This window comes from Mesitornis unicolor, unplaced genomic scaffold (genome assembly GCF_000695765.1).
Source record: "Mesitornis unicolor isolate BGI_N332 unplaced genomic scaffold, ASM69576v1 scaffold35761, whole genome shotgun sequence".
In the NCBI taxonomy this organism is placed as follows: Eukaryota; Metazoa; Chordata; class Aves; order Mesitornithiformes; family Mesitornithidae; genus Mesitornis; species Mesitornis unicolor.
The window spans coordinates 1026-13631 of NW_010166621.1; the positions used below are offsets into that span (position 1 = coordinate 1026).

General features: G+C 37.6%; 1 protein-coding gene across 1 annotated transcript; it reads right to left on the reverse strand.

The window, feature by feature from the left end:
- Positions 1 to 1201: 1201 nt before the first annotated feature.
- On the reverse strand, positions 1202 to 7865 carry LOC104548881 (interleukin-1 receptor-like 1; the record flags this gene model as incomplete). The annotated part of the gene is made up of 7 exons (XM_010195025.1): positions 7799 to 7865; positions 5839 to 6040; positions 5377 to 5545; positions 5133 to 5295; positions 3450 to 3518; positions 1446 to 1578; positions 1202 to 1353 (listed from the first exon to the last, which is right to left on the reverse strand). Coding segments are annotated over exons 1-7 (955 nt in total), but the record flags the coding sequence as incomplete, so codon positions are not given.
- Between the last annotated feature and the right edge of the window lie 4741 nt (positions 7866 to 12606).

Below are 12606 nucleotides of genomic sequence, written 5' to 3' on the forward strand. Positions count from 1 at the left end.
GTTATGAACAGTCGAGAATACTGCAGAACACAGAGTTGTGCACACCCTGTGATTACAATACACTTGATTAAAATCTTTCCAGCATTCTCTCATAGAAAACGAATCCCTCTTAAAGACCTTGGGATTTCTTCTCAAGGTCCTTGGTTGTTCAGCATAGTTGAAGGGATAAGAAAGGAAACCACTGACCACAGCTTCTTGCTGTGCCTTCACAGACACAATAACATTTTCTGCCATAAGAGTCAAACTCAGTGCTGCTGGTGACAGTGGTCTCTCAGGGATCTATCCCTATTAAAAAAAGTTCCCATCAGAGCTGAAGACCATGACAGTCCCCACCATTTACTAACCTCGATTTCCCTTCTCTGGCAGAAATTACTAGAATCATGATGGTTTTTTATATTTAAAAAAAACCACCAAACAACAAAAACAAAACAAAACAAACAGCAAAACAAACAAACAAAAAAGGGAAAGCCTTTGAACTGTTACTTACACCTCTGTGTGGCACACAGTGAACACAGTGTCACTCAGGGGAGAGAGGATACAGCCAGACATTGCAGACATTAGTGACACTGCTTAATATTCATTCAAAAACCAAGGCATTACAGTAAATGTGGTTGGAAGAGAAGGCAAGCAAAGTGGCAGCTGAAACTCTTGTTTTTAAAATTTGCCTATTTTCTGCCATGATTCTGCAGTAGAAATAACAGTTTGATTCTCAAAAGGAGATGAATCTCTGTTCCTCACAATGCATTGTAATGCTTATGACCAAAGGAGAGGTTAGTTCCTTGCCCAGATCCCATCTGCAGAGGATCCTCTGCAGCCTGAGTAACTTGTAGAGCAGACTGTACTATACCAGTGTGCTTCAAATTCAAGTGCATCGCATGCCTTCCAGTCAGGGGAATTTGTCATGGAGCAGAAATATTCTAGAAACAGGATGTTCTTGTCACAGGGCTGATACACTGTCCTGCTCTGCATATTTAATCTCTTGCTGATACCATTTGAGTAACGACCTCCTCCCAGCACAATTTACCCCAGGAAAAGAGAATTTTGCACTGGCTTGAATACACAGGGAGGAAGCAGGCTATTTTTTCTTCTTACTAGCTGAAACTTTCTTACTAACAGAAATAAATAATAAAATAAAATCACCAACACATTTCCAACTGTGTGCAAAGTGTAAGAAAACAAAACAAAAAAATCCTAACCTCACCTTGCGGTTTGAGTTTTAACATCACCATGACCTTTGTGTTGTGCATTTCATTCACGGCTACACATGTGAAATTTGCCTTCAGATCTTCATTTCTTATTTCAGTAATATGCAAAGTGGTCTCTCTGTAATATTCTTGTTCACGTCCTTCAAAACTAATAGAGAGAGAAAGAGCCGGTACCACTGGCTTCAATGGCTAGGCACAGTTTCCATAGAAGAAAGATTATTCTGTGTTATATGTACTTACAAATGAGTTTTTTCATGAAATCTTGAAAAGTCTAAGTATTTCACTGGGATGTTATCCACATCCCATGTGACAACTGCTATTGGCTGCTTCTTAATCCCTAGGCGAGCCTGACATTTCAGAGATAAAGCAGCACCTAATCAAGATAGAGAAAGAGATGTAAACATTCCATGATGAAAACCAATTATAACTTTATGTTCCTCGAAAATATTTTCCTACAAATCTTCATACCACCTGTGAGTTTTGTCTTGCTAATGTTGACATATTTTTCTGCCGAGAAAATGATGCACAGAAGAGACTCAAAAAGAAACAGTAAAAGGAAATTTTAACAAATTATCTAATATAACACCAAGGATTACAAAATGAATTATTTATATTTGTTATGATGAAGGCAATGTAGACTTTACTTGCGATGCTTCCCCACATAAACAACTCTTGAGGGACATGGAAAGTAAATGCTGGTTTACACACAAGTGTACATAGAAATAACGTAATTTAATTTCAGTATATATTATTTTGCATAAGTATTGTGTGCAGACTCTTATCTTGGATTTTATTCAAGCTGGACAAAAGTAAAGTAAACCAGTGCAAGCAAAACTGAAACAGAAAATTACTTATTAAGTATTTGACATTAGGAAATATTCCAAAGTAAGAGTCACCGCTGCACTGGAAAAAGGTATAATTAAACACTTTAAATTATTTTCATGTAAATCTGCATCTAAGCAGGGCTTAGATAAGTCTAACAAATCTTACAACTTGCATCCTGAATTGGTAGTAGGGATGATGGAGAAATCCCTTCAGTTTTGCAAATAAGAGACAATAGAACCAATACAGCAAATGGTTTTTAAATGTGAAGTAAATTTGCTCCTTACAACCAGTGCTAGATTACTTCCTGTCCCAGAGACGTGGGCAGAGCCCAAAGAGCACTAGAGACTGACCACCTTATTTGAGAAAGGTGGTCCTGGAGCACTAATTCTGAGTGACAAAGCAACTGGAGGAAATAGTTTAAAAAGAAAGGGAATGCGAGTCAATGTGGCAACTCCCTGAGTATGTGACACCTCACACAGGGCTCCTTTGTAGCTCCTGCTACCACAACAGTCTTGCTGTAGGACAGAAACAGTGGAGTGGTAATTCCGATCCCTTCTCCCAGTGGCCCAGATTCATCCCACCTGCCCTGGGACACAGGTATCCTTGACTACCTATTTATGTTTCAGAAGAGCTCAGTTGCTTTCTGGAGAGGTCCACCTTTCTCCATTGACTATAGTAAAAACCTAGATGGTTCTCACTCCTATCACAAGCACCTCACTCTGATGCTGCAAGTTATGCAGAGTGAATCTGAACCACTGAGAACATCTATAGTCTTAAATGAAAGGGAGCCAGGGAGCAAGCTCTGCATCACAGGCTCTCCAACCTGCTATTTCTAAGTTCACCCCTTGGTCCCATCTTTCAGCCCTCTCAGTATCTTCCAACCAGACAGGTTTGCTCAACACTAGTCAATGTGGAAATGAGCTAGGCAGTGCTCCACAGCATCATGGCCAGTGGCCAGTCCCTTGCTCTCCTTCATTCTTCAACAAAGTCATAGCTGTTTTCTCCAGACAGGAACTGCAAGTGACAAGGAGCATCTCTAGTTGCAAGAATAGTCCATCCTTCTCTCTTAAGGGTACCATCAAGCAGTTTCAACAGATTTAGCTAAAGCCCTCTTTGAAGTGGATGGAAGCTGTCATCCTTTCAACTGATATGTAATAATTGACCATGAGAATAATCCCCATCTATCCCAGTAAGGGTAAAATAGGTTATTTAAATCCTCTTAAATTGCTGCTTAATACCTAAATAACCCATCAGTTATATCTAACTTCACATCATTGTGCCTGGTGTGAATCAAATATAGTAAACATTATGGTGCAAAAATGTAATGAAGAATTCCATTATTAAATCTTCTTTAAGATTCCCATTTACACTAGGCCACCAGAAATGTTAATTTTAAAAGAATTTAAAATCCGTACTTACCAAGCTCCACTTCTATTACATCTTTATCTTTTGGAAATAAAATTTGAGGAGGTAGAGGGGAGTGCTTTGCTTTAGAAATTAAGAAGAGAAAGAAAGCATACATTAGAAAGTTGTGAAAAAGTATTTTGTAAGATAATGATTGTAACCTGTACAGTTAATATATTCGGATCCCAAAGCCGAATTGCAAACTAACACTGCAGCCATGTTTCACAGGTCTGTTGGGATCGTCTGATTTTATTCCTATGATCAAATATTCCTGAGGAGTTTGAATATGTTAATAGCTTAAGTATTTTGTCCCTTTTCTTTAATGTTTACATTTGTACATAGAAGGAGCAAGGAAAATATTCAGTTTCTCAAGTACTGTTTTAGCTGCTGAGTAGAAAAAAAAAAAGCAAATGCAGTTATAGGTTTGTGTGTTTTTCAGTTCCTTATTTTGTTTTTTAAAAAGAGAGAAAGATATAAGTTCTTTGGGTCCCTTCCAACCCAAACTATCCTATGATCCTATGAAATAAAGTAATCTGCCTGGATGTTAAAAAAGCTTTTGTAAACTTGGATGCATTTGTGCTGAATAAAACACAACAATTTTCATTATAGCCCAGATACAGCAATATTCCTGACCAGTCAGAGAAGTTTTGATTGAAATTACATTCAAACAAAGATTAAGTGTTAAGCAGAGAAGTGTCATGTAGACCAACAGAGTATTACAGGGAAGAGAGAGAGGAAAGGCACAACACCTCCTAAGCTACTGCAGTGGGTCTCAGCTCAAATCTGTCTTCTGTCCAGCTTAGAATAACCAGAAAAAACTCTGCTAGTGTGATCTAGGCACAGAAGCGAAAACCAAATTCAAGGCCTGCATTCTGCCCACAAGCGGGGTGCCTCCCCACAGCGAAAAGGTCTGATGTCAGTCTGCAAATGAACATTAACTATTTTGGGGAAAAAAAATGAAACCAACAAAAAACAATCCAACAACCCAAACCAAACTCTTCCCCCTCAAACATCTTTCTGACTCTTTTTCCGCTGATCTGATTACAGAACTGGAGACACACTTTGAAGTTTTGCAAGTTGATGCAATCTGAAACTGCTGATGGCTGCGTGCTCTTCCCCTGATCACCATCCAAACACAAAGCTTCCCTGAGGAGATTGCATCCTAGAGGCACCCCAAAGTCCCCACACCTCAGCCATATTGGCCATGTTCAAAATATCAAAGAGAGAGTAATCAGTGAGCTTCACTCATTTTTCTCATTCAAGACGAACCTAAAAGTCTTTTTCAGCCCTACTAGCAAGTAAATGCTAGATTATCAAGATGGGCCAGAAGGTATTGAGCTGTAGGCCATCAGCACATCAGTGATTCTCTGATCACCAGATAATCCTCCCTAGCTACAAATTCTTCTCCCCTTGAACAAATAGAAAGCAGAGTTTTATGGCATCCCACTGAGGAGACCTTTCATTTCAGAAGTGCTACCAGACAGCTTTACCAGCCACAGCATGTAACCAGAATCATCTGAGAATTTTAGCAAAATGCTGAATGTCACCAGGTCAAAAAAGCTGATCTAAAGTTTCATTAAGAAGATACACCAACAGAAACTCTTTTTACTCTTTAATGTACAAAAGTGGCTTACTTTGCTTTATGTAGACATCAGTCTTTCTTATCTTAACAAGCTATAAAATGACTGTCTTTCTTACCCTTACTTATGAAAATCCTTGTTGCTGATACATTAAACGTGTTTCCTTCATGAGTGTAGACAAATCGACAAGTGTAATAACCATCATCCTCCTTTCTTGGGTTGTTAATAAAAATATATTTGTCTCCCTTGAAGTATCTCTGTCCCTGAAGAGGTTTGCAGTCCTGGAAAAGAAAACTTTCTTTATTTGGCTGCAAATAGCTTCTTACAGTAAACTGGACTACAATTATCAGGGTTTTATTTACCTTATACCACTGGATGATAGTAGCATCCTTATAATTGTCAATTGTAGGACAAACAATTTTTCCTCTTCCAGTGTCATTTGGGTAACGAATCTGACTTGGGAAGCACACTCCTTGCTTGTAGGGATGCACCTGCACTCTCACATTGAACGGCTTTGTGCGATTATTTGAACTTTAAAAAAGGAATAAAGGTATGTCAATGATAGCATTTTTATATGGGATATTAAATATTTGTAACAAAAGTATCTTCTTTAAACATATGGATGATTATTGTATTGTATTCAGTCACAGATTGATTTTAATGACCTGAGATAAAAATAGTGATTGCAGGATGAAAAGTTACATGAATTGGTATATACCATGAAAACATGACATCATTTTCAAACATAATAATTAGAACATATTATTAAAGCATTCATGTTTCTTTCCAGTCTTATGCCTTTCACTTTTCAATGTTGCACTTACAAATGTACGACACAAGTGTAGTTTCCAGTATCCTCTCTAGAAGTTGGCAGAAACCAAAGAAAGCGATTTATGGAAAATACTTGTGATCCCTCTCCTTCTTCAGGAATTATTTTGTTGGTATCCCTGTGATACCAGGTGAATTTCACAGATGAACTCCATCGAGGACATTTTATAACTAAAGCCTCACCTTCCATTGCATCAACTACAAATGAACAAAATATAAAAATCTCAGATTAATTAAACCATAGCCCCATTAAGACAGAGGAGAACTTGGCATTTCTGGATCAGTAAGTCAGTCATGTTCCTCTACTTTCCTTGAGTTTTCAGAGTTGATGTATGGCAAACTGATTATCACTAGACTTTTGCCAAGAAAAAATTTGTTTATCTTGAGTTATGGAGCTATTTGTTTGCAAATATAATAATTATTGTTTGGAATTGAAACAAACAAAACCCCCCCCAGATTCAAAACAGACATGCACTAAAAATACCAAGTTTTAATGCAATAATAATAAATAAATAATAAATAATAAATGAACTTCTTAAGCAAATTTTTGCTTGATTTTTTTGCTGATTTTAATCAAAACAGGAATTTAAACACAAAAAGTACAGGTTTTATGTTGTACTATGAAGGTAGCTTTCCTTATTTCATTATAATAAATATTTATTTATACCACAAAGAAGAGCTCTTGTTCTGCCTTTTTAATACAGAAAAAGGAAATCAATAGAAATTTTTTGTGAAAGAAAAAAAATAGAAGGAGAAAACCCGTAGATAAGATCAATAATAACAAGAAAGACAAAATCCAGAAGAACTTCTCTCTGAAGTTCATGAAAATGTGAAAAAAATGAAAGAAATGTAATAGACTGAAAGGAAGAGTCTGATGGGAGAGTGAAAAGATGCCAGAAAGGAATAAGAGACAAATAAGAAGCTTAGAAAAACAAACCACACATGCTCAATTAGAACAAAAAAAAAGAACAAGCTGGGAGTAAGACACAATTTTTATTAACTGAGTATACTTCTACTTTTGAATACTGAAACTGGTCCAGAGAAACTTGAATCAAGCAATTTTAACATATATCTAACTGCCCAGGCACCTGAATAGTGAACTGGCTGCTGAAAACAGAAACACTAATCCGAAAATTTAAATTGCATTTTCGAGAAGAGAAAGATGAGCGAATAAGCAAGGATGGAGAGTGGACAATGATGGAGATTAGCAGAGGAGCTTCAGTAGATAAGGGAGCATGAAAGTGAGAGGAGTAGGTAACCAAAAAGCCAACCAAAATAGAAAATATCTATTAAAAATGACTCTTTGTGGAAGTATTGCCACTGCCTGGCTTTAAACACATAGGTGCACAAATCAGATGGTGAGTCTCTCCACATGGAAAACACTTGGCTTCTGCTCTGGGTCTTTCTAAAGAGGCAGTCTGTCTCCAGTGACATTGCATGTCATCTCACTTACTAATTTAGGCACCTAAATGAGCCACATCACTTATAAGTACCCCCAAATCCCATCATTTTAACAGCATTTTGACCAATGAGCCTTGCGAAGACAGTGGGATGTATCAGGGGTGTCAGGAAAGGCAGCGTTGCCCCACCAAAGGAGGAACACATTGGAGGAGAGGGAACACATAGAAATGAGGAAAGCACCCAGTTATGTCCCTGGTTCAACTACATATGCATATGCCCTGTTCAGTGCAATTTAAGGATGGTCTTGGATACTTTGTCCAGCTGGGGCCTGGAACACCAGCTACTCTTAAATCATTTAAAAAAGACCCTTTTCTTTATGCTTGCAGAGATGTCAGGAAGCAGAAGTAGAAAACCCATAAAGCTAGTTTTTAAGGTGTAACTTGTGACTTGAGGTAAGCTAGCTAATTTTAGGCTTAAAAAATACCAATTTGGGAACAGCTTACACATTTCTACAGAATAAATCTTATCAGAAAGTATTTGTAAAAAGTGACTTACATGTTTCAGATGTCATGGAAACTGAGAGGAAGGTAGATAGGAACACCAAGTGTACATACCCCATCATATTTCTAAACCAAAAAGAAAAATATTGATGTCTCAGGATATTTTCTGACTGTATCAGTTACACTATTGCCATTGTGCTGATGTATATCTACTAACGGATAACGGTATCATGCAGTGATAAACTTCATCATGTGAGCAGTTCTGTACAGAGTCTGTGTGTGTGTGTGGCAATGGTTTTGCAGCTTTGAGATTATGTTCTTTGTCCTGTAATTCAATGCAATAGTTGATGTTCCACTGAAACTACAGTCAGGACTCAGTTTAATAGGGGTGGGGGAATTACTCTGCAATGATGGGCCTCAGGCAGAAGCCCATTCTTGCTTGATTGCTTCTTTTTAAAAGGAAAATATGTTTCTGTTGGCATTCCCTTCATAGTCAAGTGCAGAAAAATTACCTCGATTTAGAAATGGATAGATCCTGGATTTGAAAATATATACCCTGGTTCTGAATTAAGCTTACATCCAGCCAACTGCTTAGGTGCACAACACCTTTTTGGCTTTCTGTGGAAGTGGAGGCATCTTCAGTGACAGCTTCTCTAGGTAGGTGTTTAGCAGTAAGATCAAAACCAGGTGAGTGCCATCAGCAATGCTAACCTGAAAGGGAACTGAAGAAATGGACTGGAAAGGTATGTAAAGGAACATAAATTATGGTCATGTAATGGCAGTAGGGCAGGTCCCATGCCTCACTGATGTTTGCATTTGTGTCTAACTGATATGCAGTTGCTGCAATTCACAGCTCCCGGTGCGGCTTAGGCACTTTCCAGCAAACCCCTTTATTAGAGAAAATGGCTATTTGTGCATGGACATTGACCTATTCTAGGAATACCCCAGGAGACAGCAGACACGTAATCCAGCTATACTATGCAGCTGTAAGCATTTTACTTACCATTAATAAACCCTTCTCTTGAATGCTGTCTGTCACTGCAGACCACAGATCGGTGGGTCCTGCTATCGTGTATGAAGAAGAATCAATCCCATGGTACTACAAATGACAGAGAAGTTTTCAAGATAAATCGAGTTAGAAATTAGTTACAATTTATCTTGCAGATAGTGAGCACAAGAGAAGTAGTGAAAAATAAGCTAGAAATGTACAGGCAGGATAAGTACTGTCGTCACACTTACTACAAGGAATTTTTATTTCAGTGCCAAAGATTTCCAGACTAAACAAACATTGACCAGCCTTATCAAGACCTACATTTGCGTCAAGTCTGAAATTCAGAACAAACTTGATTTTGAGCTCTCAGAAATTTCATTGGCTTTGCATTGACATGGAAAGTTTCTTCTTTTAGAAGGTTTAATAATATCCAGAGATTTATTATTAAACCCTCAGAAATAACAACAATACTTAGTGTTGGAAAATAAAAGCGTGAGAATTTCAGTGTAGGTATCTTGTCAGAATACTCACAAATCACAGAAAAGATGAGATTTAAACTGAAAAAGCAGCATCCCAGCACTGATGTCATGGCAAGGCTCGTGCCATGTCTTCTACAAGAAGCGAATGACCATCTAGGAGCTCTAAGAAAAAAATTCCATGAGGAACTGGAGAAAAGCACCAAGTACAATCACAAGTGGTCTATTGACTTTTTAATTTTAAGGAAATCTTAGGCCAGGTTAATAGATTTTTACAAGGTACTTTTCAGCACAACAAACACCAGGAGCTGAACACAAACTGCTCCATGAGGAGCAAATGATAGAAGTTTCTCTGGCATGCTGCAGAGAGCAACCTCATTTCCACTATCCAGGAGACATCTACCCATTGCATTTCTGTCTCTCTGGCTAAAATCAAAACACAGCCATTTAGCTCTAATCTTTCTGAGAACTGATTTTCCTTGATTTGGTTCCACTGAGCCTCTGATGATACAGATCTGCTCTAAAACACCTCTTCATTCTCTGCACTAATTTCCATTCCAGTTAACTCTCCTTTACTACCTGTTACTGTACCTAATCTTATTGGTTCAAAACAACTTTGGTTAGCCTACTTTTCACTTGTTTAAGTTTTTTTTCCCCACAAAAATTACATTTATCTCTTGCAGCTCTCAAGAGCCATGTTTTATCATTTCTGTCTCCAGATACTTGTGACTTTTCTTCTTAAAGGTCCTTCTGTCCAGCCATATGCCCAGTTTTGCAAGCTGACTTTAAACTATTTGGTACCCACATACAATTGGAATGGCTCACTTGTTCCAGAGAGGGACTGACAGACACATCTGGGAGTACAGCAGGGTATGTACATGGTCAGAACTAGCAGTGTAGCAAGGGAGGATAAACCCCTCCAAAGGATATTTATGCAGCATTCAGAGCACTGTGCCATCAGATGCTGAATACCTACAGCATGCAAAATACATATATGTGTATACACATAAACAAGTGTGATGTGCAAAACACTAGTTGCAGCAGGGCCAGTACATACAGCTGAGATTGGATACTTATATATCAGCTGCTATATATCAGCTGAGCCTCTACAGGCTAAAACCCTAAGAATCAGCTACATGAAGAACTCTGAGCTGAATAATAAATAAAATTTAATATCATTAGATTATTTGAGTAACTAAATAGACATTAAAAATATTCAGAAGATTCCTTCTCTGCTGGGAGCCTTTTCCCTCAAAGGGAAAATTATTATTTTATATAATAATTATGTTCCTCAAACATATTTTCCCTCCAGTGAGGTACACCAGCAGTTAAATATATATATACATATACATATATATATATAATATCTCCTGTCCTACCATTTTTAGAGCTATTTTGCTTAAGCCAGGAGATACTTCAGCATGAAGACTCAAAATGAAGTAATAGATTTTTAAGGAAAACCAGTTTCATAGACTAGATTTGAAGACTGTCTGAAATGAGATCCTTTCTTATTTGATAGTGTATTTGTATGTGTCTATTTTGTATTTGATCATAACTGATACCACTATTGGAGATACTGGGAAGTCCTTTACTGCCCATGTTATTGCAGCTCTAGAAATGGGAGGCTGGTGACTGACAAAAGTTACAAGGAGCTGTGCTTTCTCCGGTTTTGAGATACAGCTTTGTCCAGGAATGGAGACAGCCAATTACTTACCCTCACCAACTCTTCTAACAAGTGGCAGAATGATCCAGGACTAAGACATTTCTATTTGCTTATCATCATACTTTCTAGTTGTTGCCTTTTGCTTTCTTTTTCTTGAAAAACTGTCTTTGAGAGACCCCAGTGGCAGGGACGTTGGACTGGATGATCCTTAAGGTCTCTTCCAACCCAAACCATTCTGTGATTCCATGATTCTATGAGCTTACACATACTAGGGCTACCACCCTGCTCCAGAACACTGTAAAATAGTTGTGCTGAAAGAGCAGATTCTTCCTGCCTAACTTTGATGATCACTTTACTGATTTTTCCCCCATTTTTAAGTTGCCGTGTATTGGTGGCAGTTTAAGTAGAGTTTGGGGCTTGCAGGTGCAAATACATGCAATATACGGGGCTCTAATTAAAGGGGAATGTTCCCTGAAAATACAAAGAGCTCAGGCAACTAAAATAACAGTGCGATTCTGTTTGCATTTTCCAAAGTCAGCAGCAAACTTCCAAATTACCTCGATTAACACTGAGGCAGAGGTTGCAGTTCTAAACAGCAAATAGCAAGAGGAGGACTACTTCACTAGTGCCTTGCAGCTTGTGGCATTACTCTCAACAAAGCAAAATAAAACCATCCACACATCCATGACACTTAGATCAACTAAAAAGGGTATTATAAGGCACAAGACAAAGGCAGTAAGACACCTCACATTCCACAGTCAAAAATAAATTTCTGTAGCTTGAAGCACTGAGAGACAAAGGCCATGATTTATGGAAATAGTTATGTTTTCTTTCTGCTTTTGCAGATTTATTTAGAGCTTATGTTTTACAACATTTTTCTGAAGTAAAAACTGCAAAACAGATTTTTGGGTCCTCATCATACCATAAATTTAGACTGCTAGTATTCAGGGAAAAAAAAGATAAGGAGACATTTTCCATAAATCACTTCCTTCCTATAGCTCACAATAACTGTATGTTATGAGCTTAATACTAAGCTCTGTGAAGGGAAACTTCTGTATGATGCTGAAAAAGCACTTGATCCAAATACAGAGATTTGGGATACCTACCTGACAAAATCAAAACCTAGACCCTAATGATTCAATATAAAAGAAAGATGAAAGAACTGGGAACCCCCTACTTATGTTGCAGAAGCAGTAGTCTATAGGACTTAACTCCTTGCTTCTACAAAGGCAACTGTGTTAGTAACATAGTTGTGATTTTTTTCCCAAAATTGTAGTTGGCAACAAACTGTTGTATAGTACTGTTTATATATGTGTATAGTACTGTATAGTACTGTGTATAGTACTGTTCATATATGTGAACAAACATTATGAAAGTACCATACCTTGCATACTAACAAAACTTGGAAATGTTATTGCAATTTCTGCTTTAAAAAGCTTAACAGACTTTACATTGTAAACATACTATGATACAGCAGTTGTGTGAGATTTGTTTGCTAAGACAAAGAATTCAATCATACATCTTTTGAAAGTTATTTCCCCTCTTTTATCAAAGCAGAAAACCCATTCTAACTGAAAATGAGCTATTAAAATAGCAGCAGTAACACTGAACTTATTCCAGAACCAGCACTCACAATAGTTAACAGCTACATTAGCTAGAGCTGCAAGTGCAAAATTTAGGAATTTCAATATTTAAGTATGAAAATGCTAGAATTTATATACACATTATTCTTA